Below are 10947 nucleotides of genomic sequence, written 5' to 3'. Positions count from 1 at the left end.
GGGAGGGAGGGAGGCAGAACAGAGACGCAGGCAGAGAGAAAAGAGAAACGGAGCAGAGACCCAGAGCGGAAGGGGTGGGCGGACAGACCGGGCGCGAGAGAGGCTGGCTGGCGCTGGCCCCACTTACAGTGGCGTGGCCTTCACCTGACCCACCATCAACTCTGGGGTGGCACTGGCCCCACTTCTCCGGGGAGGCGAGGGGAGACCCACAGGCTTACGCATCAGGGCCCAGTCCTCTTTCAACCTCCACCTGCCACAGGGCTTCTGCTCGGGCCACTGTGGGCATCGGTCCCTGCCAAAGTCCCCCCTCCCTGCCCTGCCCGCTGCCCCCACACGCTGCGGGCGAGCGTTGCTGGTTTCGTTGTTTTCCGCCATCCGACAGGAAGACACGAGTGGGGAGAGAGGCGCCTAGCCTCGCAGGTGCAGGCTGACGTGAGCGGGAGCCTCCCGGCTGCTCCCACCGCCGCTGGTCCTATCCTGGGGAGTCACCACCCAGCCCATGACCGAGGACCCAAGCTGCCCTGCCCCACCTCTTGGCTGGGCTAAGGGGGTGCACACAAGACCCAGGGTCCTCCTGGTGACCAGGACGAGGCGGGGACCTCCCAAAGGAAACGCCATCCTTCCGATGACGAGTCACTTTCTCGAAGACAAACCACGACCACCCGACCGCAAACCTGCCAGAGGGCCTTGGGGTGTCGGTGTGGATGGGGGTCTCCCTGCGTCACGCCACTTCCATGTTGTGATTTGGGGCGGGGGGACTGAATCCACCCCCCGATCATGGCTTGCAGTGGTTTTTGGCTCCTCTCGGCTGTCAAGCTCACACCCTTTGCAGCTGCTACTATTTCAGGCATGAGAACAAGACCCAGGCCTGAGCCAATCAGCATGCGGTACTTCCTTGGCCACGCCATGGGGGAGTCCAAGAGAATGAAGCTGAGGGCTTGTTGTCAACAACTGGGAGAAGTCTCACTCTGTCTGCGTGTGACTTGAGAAAACACACAGGCAGGAGCGGCTGGAAACCAGAGGGATTCCACGAGGGAGGAAGCAGGAGAATCACAGAGAACCAGGCCTATGGCTCTGAGGATGAGCGCCCTGATCAAACCCCCCGACACCCACCCAAGGGCTAGACATTCAAAGAACTGTCACTGTATGTACATGCCTGAGTGGCTGTTTTTCCTGCTCACTACACAAACTGTGCTTATTGATATACATGATACAAAATGAATCATTTATTCCTCATGGACACCAGTGTCAGGAAGTGTGGAAGTCTGGAACACCAGGACAGGTTAGCAACAAGTAGCATCAAATGTAAGGAGCCCCAGTGGCACAAGCATTAAGCACTTGGCTGCTAACTAGAAGGTCGGTGGTTCAAACCCAGCCGGCAGCTCTGTGGGAGAAAAGCCAGGCAATCTGCCCCCATAAATATTACAGCTTGGGAAACGCTACGGGGCGGCCCTGCTCTGTCACCTGGGGTCATGATGAGTTGGAATCGACTTCATGGCACCAAAAATAGCATCAAATGTTGAAATAAAAGGGGGGCAAGAGGCCACAGAGAAAGAGACTGGGGGAAAAGCTGTATGTACACACAGAGCCGCAGACAACCCTTCACGCAGCCGTGGAGCTAACTTTGACTTTCGAGTTAATCCCTGAAAAGCAGACAGCAGGACCTGGGCTCGTGGTGCGTATGCACAGACCCCACAGAACCAGTCACCACGGACCCCGACTCCTGGCGCCCCCACGTGTGCAGAGAACTGTGCTCCAGAGGCATTCAAGGCCGGGACCTTTCGGAAGCGCATCTCCAGGCACTTTTCTGAGCCTGCACTGGGTGGGTTTGAACCAGCGACCTTCTGGGGAGAAGTCACGTATTTAGCTGTGTGCCACTCAGACTCTCTGTTAAGCCCAATACGGATTCAAACCTGAGTATCAAACTTGTCGGTGTTTGTTTTCTCTCTCTTTCCCACTGTCCCTACAAATGACTGTGATGGGAAATTAAGTCCCCATCCCTCTCATGCCTGCGATTGGCTTCAGCGACGTTGCTGTGTACCGTCAAGCTGATTCTGATGTGGTGACGGAGCAGAATGGCCTTGTAGGGTTTCCCAAGCTGTGATCTTTACGGAAGCAGACAGCCAGGTGTTTTCTCCCATGGAGCTGCTGGCTGGGTTCAAACTGCCGACCTTTCAGTTAGCAGCCAGGTGTTCCACCACTGTGCCACCAGGGCTCCTCTACATCATGGCCTCCTCTAATTAAAAGTTTCATTTTCAAAAATTAGCAACATGGCATGGTAAGAAACTTTGGCATTTGAAGCAATCGTTACTTGCTAACTGAAAAATCTGGTTTTTTCCACAGGAGACTTAACGCCTCCACCACTTGGTGGCTTGGTGGGTCTGAGTGTGCTGTAGGAGCACACAGGGGCTGGGATGTGGGGAGAGCCGAAGGCCCTCTAGTTCATAACCCACTGAGGACATTCACAGGTGGTGACAAAAGAGACATCTGGACTCCTGGGTACAGGTGACAACGCGTGTCCATTTGCTGAGTGCACTCCCCTTGCCCAGAGAGATCTGTCCAGGCACATGTACAACACTATACTCACAGCTGGGTCCAGGACTCAGATGCCCTCTGCTCCTGTTACAGAACTCCTGTTCTCACTTTCCAAAACCAAGCCCGGCACCATCCAGTCAATCCCACTCACGGCAACGCCATGCCACAGAGCAGAACTGACCGTCCGGTCGATCCCACTCGTGGGGATGCCACGTGTACAGGGCGGAACTGAGCCCCGTAAGCTCTCCTTGGCTGTGATCTTTATCAAGCAGATCGTGAGGCCTTTCTTCTGCGGCACCACTGGGTGGGTCCGAACCACCAACCTTTAGGTTATTTGTTGTTGTTTGGTGCCACTGGGTCGATTCCAACTCCTAGTGGAGTGAACAGTTCAGCACTTGACAACTGGCCAAAAGATTAGCAGCATGGACCCCTCCAGAGGCTCCTTGGAAGGAAGGCCTGGTGACCTGCTTCTGAAAGGCCACAGCCTTGAAAATCCTATTGGGCAGTTCTATTCTGCACACGTGGGGTCACTATGAGCCAGGTCACTAGGTGAGGACAAACTGCTTGTTCCACCCATTACTGCCTACAATGACCCTTAACCTGTTCCCGAATATGCTAGAACCCATGGGCTTGCTCTCCCGTGGACCCTGACTCTCTGTAAGGAAGGAGTGTGGGTGGACTGCTGGCTTTCCCCACATTCCTCAGACTCCACCAGGGGTGTGACTTCTCTGAGACAAAGTTACCTATGTGCTCCAATGGGATGACCACTCACAGCAGTGCCATTAACCAGCGATCCTTAGGCCCTCTGGTCACTGCTAAACTAAAAAAAGCCACCCAGCAGTCCTGCGGAAGAAAGGCCTGGTGGTCTATTTTCAGTACGATCACAACCACTGAAAAGCCCACGGGCAGTTCTACCCTGACACAGGTGCGGTTGTCATGATGAGACTAACAAGCACAGTGTAAACTCGGAAGCAAAATGCCCCATGGAAGCTCTCCCCACGCTTCTCCTAGGTGTGAATCCTCAGGTGTCGAGTGAGGTTCGTGTTCCGGCTGAAGGTTTTTCCACATTCGCTGCACTTATAAGGTTTCTCTCCTGTGTGGATTCTCTGGTGGACTGTCAGTGAAGAGTTCTTGATGAAGGACCTCCCACACTCGCTGCATCTGTAGGGCTTCTCTCCGGTGTGGATCCGCTGGTGCTCGATGAGGTAGGCGCTCTGGCTGAAGGCTTTCCCACACTCACCACATTTGTAGGGCTTCTCCCCAGTGTGGACGATCTGATGTACAATGAGAGAGGAGCGGCCCGTGAAGTGCTTCTTGCAAATGTAGCACTCGTAGGGCTTCTCCCCTGTGTGGATCCGCTGATGCTGAGTGAGGGACGAGTTCTTGCTGAACGCCTTCCCACACTCGTTGCATTCAAAGGGCTTCACCCCGATATGAAACCTTTGGTGCTGGATGAGGTATGAACTCTGGCTGAAGGCTTTTCCACACTCATTGCACACATAGGGCTTCTCCCCAGTGTGGTTTCTCTGGTGGAGTGTGAGGGACGAGCTCTTATTGAAGGCTTTCCCACATTCCTTACACTCGTACGGCTTCTCCCCGGTGTGTGTCCTCTGATGCTCGGTCAGATGCATGTTCTGGCTGAAGGCTCGCCCACACTCACCACACACGTAGGGCTTCTCCCCCGTGTGCGTCCTCTGGTGCACTATGAGGTGCATATTCTGGCTGAAGGCTTTCCCACAGTCGCCACATGTGTAGGGCTTCTCTCCCGTGTGGATCCTTTCATGCTGGGTGCGGGAGGAGGTCTTCCGGAAGGCTTTCCCACACACGCTGCATATGTATGGTTTCTCTCCAGTGTGGGTCCTCTGGTGTACGATGAGATTCATACGCTGGCTGAAGGCTTTCCCGCAGTCGCTACACTTGTAGGGCTTCTCGCCAGTGTGAACCCTCTGGTGGATGGTGAGAGATGAACGTTCGATGAAGTGCTTCCCACAGATGTCGCATTCGAAGGGTTTCTCTCCTGTGTGAATCCGCTGGTGTTTGATCAGGGACGAATTTCGGCTGAATGCCTTGCCACACTCACTGCAGTCATAGGATTTTTTCTCTACAGATAGTGTGGGAGGCTGATTTAAGTCTGAGTTATTTGAGAAGTGCTTTCCACGCATCACAAACGCAAGGGTCCCTTTTTCCGTTGGATCCTCCAACCTTGGCGGAACTAGGTTCGAGCTTTGGTTAAAAACAGCCTTAAATTCATTATATTTGGAGACTAACTCCCCAGTGAGCTTGTTCTCATGGGAAACCTCCCCTGGCTCTAGACAGGTGTCTGCATGTCCTTCCTGCTGCCTCTCCAGCCAGTCACCTCGTTTCCATGCTCTTTCTAGGGTGGGACCCCAGCCACCATTCCTTGCAGGCACCTCTGTGGCCACCACACAGGACTGCTTGTCTTCTGAAATGTTCTCCTTTGGATCTGAGTCTTTCATTTCAGGTCTAATCTCCCAATCTGGAAAAAAACACAAAAGAGCAGAAAATGTAAATATGTGTGGATCACAACCTGGGAGTGAGGGACGTGTGAAGTGGGAACCGGGGAATGGAACTGAAGGTACCACGAGCGAGGCACAGACAGAGTTAACAAGTGGAGAGGGAGGCACAGGGGAGCTGTGGACCGAAGAGAAAGACGGTCTCAGGAGGCGGAAGCAGCACACGAGGTCAGCTGAGGGAAGAAGAGATGTCCTTCGGGAAAGGGATGGAGAGGGCATCCAGCAGCCAGGACTCAGGAGAGAACCTGAAGAGGAGCGACAGGAGGGCAGAGAGCACACTGGGATTCTCACAGACTTGTTGTGGCTGTTCTAGCTGTTGTCAGTTGGCCCCCGGTGCAGCAATCCGTTCACCATGGAACAAAAGGCCACCAGGTTCTGCACTGTCCCCATGCCCAGGTGCAGACTGCACCATTGGGATCCACACAGCTTCTGCTGGCTGATTTCCAGAAGTGCACTGCAGGTTTCTTCCTAGTCAGTCTTAGTCCCTTTACTTGTTTATTGTCTGCCTTCCCCAGTGGGAGGCGGAATCATGAGACCCAGGACCTCGCTGTCTCCGGCTCCAATGCGGCTCGCAGCACCCAAACCAGCGGAGAAGCACTTACTGACCATCTATGAATGCAAAGCAGTCCACACGCATCCTTCTAGCGATCCTCACCACCACCTGTGAGTCAGGGCCAGTCAGGCTGTTGCTGTGTGTTGTCGAGTGGAAGTTCCATTCACAGGGACCCCGTGTGACAGACGGGGACTGCCCCACAGGGTTTACTCAGTGACCCCGTGTGACAGACGGGGACTGCACCCCAAGGTTCACACACAGTGACCCCGTGTGACAGACAAGGACTGCGCCCCAGGGTTTACTCACAGGGACCCCTGTGACAGATGGGGACTGCACCCCAGGGTTTACTCACAGAGCCCCCACATGACAGATGGGGACTGCACCCCAGGGTTTACTCAATGACCCCTGTGACAGATGGGGACTGCCCCACAGGGTTTACTCACAGTGACCCTGTGACAGACAGGGACTGCACCCTAAGGTTCACACACAGTGACCCCGTGTGACAGACGGGGACTGCACCCCAGGGTTTATTCCCAGTGACCCCTGTGACAGATGAGGACAGTTTTCCTTGGCACACAGGGAGTCACCATGAGTCAGCACTGACTTGACGGCAATTAGCAACAACAGGCACGGAGCAGACCCAGGGCAAAGACAGCCACTGTCCGAGGACGGTGCCGCTGGTCTACAATCAGGAGGGGCGTGCGTCAGGGCTGTAGCCTTTACTGATTCAATCCGTGTGCTCAGCAGATAACCTGAGAAGCCAGACCATATGAAGAAGAACATGGCATCAGGATTGCAGGAAGACTCATTAACAACCTACGATACTGACGACACAACTTTGCTTGCTGAAAGTGAGGAAGACTTGAAGCACTGACCGATGAAGATTAAAGACTGCAGCCTTCAGCATGGATTACATCTCAATATAAAGAAAACAAAAATTCTCACAACTGGAACCATAAGCAGCATCACGATAAATGGAGAAAAGACTGAAGTTGTCAAAGACTTCATATTACTTGGTTCTACAATCAACACCAATGGAAGCAGCCGTCAGGACATCAGACGACGTTCAGCACTGGGCAAATCGGCTGCAAAGGACCTCTTTCAAGTGCTGAGGAGCAAAGATGCCTCCTTGAGGACTAAGGTGCGCCTGACACAAGCCATGGTGTTTTCAATCACCTCCTATGCATGTGAGAGCTGGACAATGAATAAGGAAGACCGAAGAAGAGTTGATGCTTTTGAGTTGTGGTGCTGGCGGAGAATGCTGAAAGTACCATGGACTGCTAAGAGAACTAACAGATCCGTCCTGGAGGAAGTGCAGCCAGAATGCTCCTTGGAAGCAAGAATGGCCAGACTTCGTCTCACCTACTTTGGTCATGTTGTCAGAAGGGACCATTCCCTGGAGAAGGATGTCATGCTTGGTAGGGTGGAGGGTCGACGAAAGAGGGGGAGGCCCTCAACGAGATGGACTGACACGGTGGCTGCGGCGATGGGCTCAGGAGTGGCAGGGATCATGGAGCTGGTGCAGGACTGGGCGGTGTTTTGTTCTGCTGTGCATGGGGTCGCTATGAACGGGAAACGACTCCACGGGACCTAGCAACAGCAGCATCTGAGGAGGACGGAGGCAGATGAGCCTACAGGCCCAGGACCGCCCAGGGCTGCCAGCTACTAGATGCTGAAACAGACAAGGACGGACCTCTTGCTACAGCTAGTGCCCTGGCTTCAGATTTGCAGCCTCCTGAACCGTGAGAAAGACACTTCCCCTCCTCACAGCCCCTCACGTGCGGCGCTTCTGCCCCAGCAGCACTAGGAGCCCAGGCCGGTGGTGATGGGTCTGCAGTGTGGTCTGGGCTGTGAGTGGCCACAGAGATGGGAGGTGACGACGGGTCCAGGCTGTGCCCGTCGGCGGAAATCTATTGGAGGAAATATTAACTCAAGAGGAGAGAGACCTAGAGGCAGCATGCCAACAGAACTCGTGTTGAAGGGGCGAGGGGCAAGGGCCAAGGGTGGGCCCTCCCTGCCTTGGTTTACCCAGTGGTGCTGTAACAGAAACACTGGAGGGAGTGGTTGCAAAGAACAGAAATGTATTTTCTCATGGTTCAGAGCACGTCTTCTAGGGAACAGGGAGTCCTGCTGGGGCAAAGGTTAAGGCCTTGGCTGTTAACTGGAAGGTCAGTGGTTAGAATCCGCCCGACACCGTGCTTGGGAAAGACGTGGCGATGTGCTCTGGCAAAGATTACAGCCTGGGGAACCCTCCGGGGAGGTTCTACTCTGTCCTCCAGGGCTGCTGCGACAGGGGACAGACTCTGCGGCATCCGGTAAGGTCTAGGGGAGGCGCTCCCTAGGGGCTCTGAGGGACAATGGCCCGCCATTCCTGGAGGCCCGGCATTCCCTGATTCCCTGGTGATGTGCCCACCCTAGATCCCCACCCCTGCCCCGTGCAGCCCCATCTACTCTGGTCTTTCTAAATCCCGCAGGTGAGCAGTGAACTTAAGACACACCCCACCTTGATGGGGCCATGTTCATAACAGAGATCGCATGCACAGCTGCAGGGGTTAGGACTCCAACACCGATTTTGGGGCACATGATTCAATCACTACCACCCCACTCTTGCATTATGAGAAAGCAAAGGAACAGCTCAAGGCGGCCCGACTCCATGTGGTCCCCAGACTCACAGCTCAACGCGGCCACCCGCTCCCCACAGCCCTTTGCACCCGTCCTACTGGCAGAGAGCAAACGCGGGGCAGCGTGCCTGGCTGACATGATGCCCGGGCCAGGCCTCTAGCCACCATCAGTCGACGTGTTTCAGCACTTGCTGTGGGCGGACAGCGTGGGAGGCGCTAGTACCACGCAAAGTGCCACTCGGGCCTTCTGAGCCAAGCGTGTGTGTGTGTGCGTGTGCGTGTGCGTTTGTGCGTGTGTTTGCATGTGTGCGTGTGCGTTTGTGTGTGCATGCATGTGTGCATGTGCGTTTGTGTGCGTGTGCATGCATGTGTGCGCGTTTGTGTGTGCGCACGCGTTTGTGTGTGCGTGTGCGTGTTTGTGCGTGTGCGCGTGTGCGTGTTTTCCAGTGTGCTGAGTTTCTCATCCCTTCGCAGCGTCTTCTTCCATTTGCCACGTTTCTGATCATTTCCTATCACCCAGGAATTCACACCTGCCGTAAACACACGAGCCCCATGGGGCGGGAACGGAGTCAACAACAACTGGTTTGTTTTATAGAAACATCAAACATTTAAATTTAAAAAAAAAAACCCACATACAATGACATCTCTGAGGACGACACTCATCAGCGTTAATGGTTTGGTTTACATTTTTCAGACATTTTCCCACATGTGCGGCTGCTGAGGGTCATCGAGTTGGCCCTGACTCGGGGTAACCCCGTGGGATGAGCGCGACGCCCCACAGCGTTTCCGGGGCTGTCATCTTTAGGGAAGCAGACTGCCGTCTTTAGGTCTGCTCCCGTGGAGCTGTGGGGCTTTGAACCACCAATCTTCCGCTCGGCAGGAGAGACCTTAACCGCTGCCACCGGGGCGCCTTCTCAGATGCATGAGAACACACACACCACACACACACACACACACAACACACAACACACACACTTTCCTTCCCAAAACGGGGCTTCTGGCCAAGCCTGGGTACCAGGGAGCGAGTTCCCTGCAGCCTGGAAACAACAGGAAAGTAAAGGCGGGCGAGAGACGACATACAGAAACCACCGTGCTCCAGACGCTAGCACCCGGCAAGGAAGAGCAGTGACCCCGCGAGATCGCTGCCTGGGACACTCCGGGCTACGGCACAAGGTGGGGAAACTGAGGCAAAGCCGGCCGACTGAGGTGAGGAGACGGCGCGAGAGAACAAGGCAGCTGGAGGCCGCAGGGCAGAGCACCGAGGGGCACAGAGCTGCGCAGAGAAGGCTCTGGGATTGGCGAGGGTCCCCCTCCAGCGCACATGTATACGGCCCTCTGCCCCCGACCCCTGCCAGGACCCACCCCCCGCCGGTACCCCACCTGTGTCCCAAGCTGCAAGTCTGAGGCCTGTAAAACAATTCCAGAGAAACAATAAACAAAACAAATCAGTCAGTAAAACTTGACAGGACCCCGGGCGTATATGTGGTTGGATGTGGTCTGAATGGAAGCTACGCGACGCATACCTGTCCATCAAAATCGAAACCCTCGTGTTCAAATGACGCCATAAGAGGGTGCAAGATAACCCGCAGCCCAGAAGCAAACATCTCCACGCAGGGCTTGTAGCAAGAGCGCAGAGAGCCCTCCGACAGCCGTGGAGCGCAACGAACCACCCAAACAGAGAGGGGAACGAAACAGACAGACAGACAGACCAGGGAGAGAACACGGAGGAGCAGAGAGGCTTACACCCGGATCCTCGCTATTGAACTAAGGCTCGAGGTGACACCACACACCAGAGCCCAAATCCACCCCCACTGCCAGCGAGTCGGGCTTCCAAGGCTGCCCGTCTTTACAGAAACAGGGAGCAGCTGCTGGGTTCAAGCCCCCAACCTCCTGCTTAGCAGCCAAATGCCTTATCCACGACCCCACCAAGCCACACAGCTCCCAGGCCGGCTGAACGAGAAAGGTAGCCGTCCAAGTCCAGGTCAGCAGGCGGGACAGCTGCGGCCCTCAGCCCAGGAGACATCAGAGGGGACAATCACTGAGTCCCACACCACCTGCCCCGCGACGGCCACTGGGCTCCCAGGCAATTAGCCCACAGGAGGGAAAGCACAAATTCACACGAGGACTCGTCCGCAGACGTCCACAGCAGCTTTATTCACACAGCCTGGAAGTGAAAACAACATAAACAGCCCCAATGTCCGTGGGCAGGTGGGTAAGCCGGGCACGGTGCACCCACACAGTGGAGACGGATGGTACACACAACACGGGAGAGTCGCTGGACAGTTACGCCGAGTGAACGGGTCAGGGCAGACCCAGAGCACACGCGGTACGATGCAGCGCTCATAAAGTTCAGGAGCTGGTACACGGATCTGCAGGGACGTGAAGCAGACTGTGGCCACCGGGGCATGAGACACGGAGGCAGGGAGGCTGGAGGCTGGGAGGCTGGAGGCTGGGAGGCAGGGAGGCTGGAGGCCGGGAGGCAGGGAGGCTGGGAGGCTGGAAGGCTGGAGGCAGGGAGGCTGGGAGGCCGGGAGGCAGGGAGGCTGGGAGGCTGGGAGGCAGGGAGGCCGGGAGGCTGGAGGCTGGAGGCTGGGAGGCAGGGAGGCTGGGAGGCTGGAGGCTGGAGGCTGGGAGGCAGGGAGGCTGGGAGGCTGGAGGCTGGAGGCTGGGAGGCTGGGAGGCAGGGAGGCAGGGAGGCTGGAGG

General features: G+C 55.8%; 1 protein-coding gene across 1 annotated transcript in view; it reads right to left on the bottom strand.

The window, feature by feature from the left end:
- The window catches only part of LOC103210421, a 606668-nt gene that overhangs the window by 593019 nt on the left and 2702 nt on the right, over positions 1 to 10947 (bottom strand). Inside the window, 2 exon segments of the mRNA XM_042783036.1 lie at positions 3560 to 5032; positions 10531 to 10632. Of these exon segments, the coding sequence (XP_042638970.1) occupies positions 3560 to 5032; positions 10531 to 10632 (1575 nt within the window).

This window comes from Orycteropus afer, unplaced genomic scaffold (assembly GCF_000298275.1).
Source record: "Orycteropus afer afer isolate SDZICR_OR568_19922 unplaced genomic scaffold, OryAfe1.0 scaffold00610, whole genome shotgun sequence".
NCBI classification, from domain to species: domain Eukaryota; kingdom Metazoa; phylum Chordata; class Mammalia; order Tubulidentata; family Orycteropodidae; genus Orycteropus; species Orycteropus afer.
The sequence above is the reverse complement of the archived record's forward strand: the minus strand, read 5'-3'. Positions and strand labels throughout refer to the sequence as shown.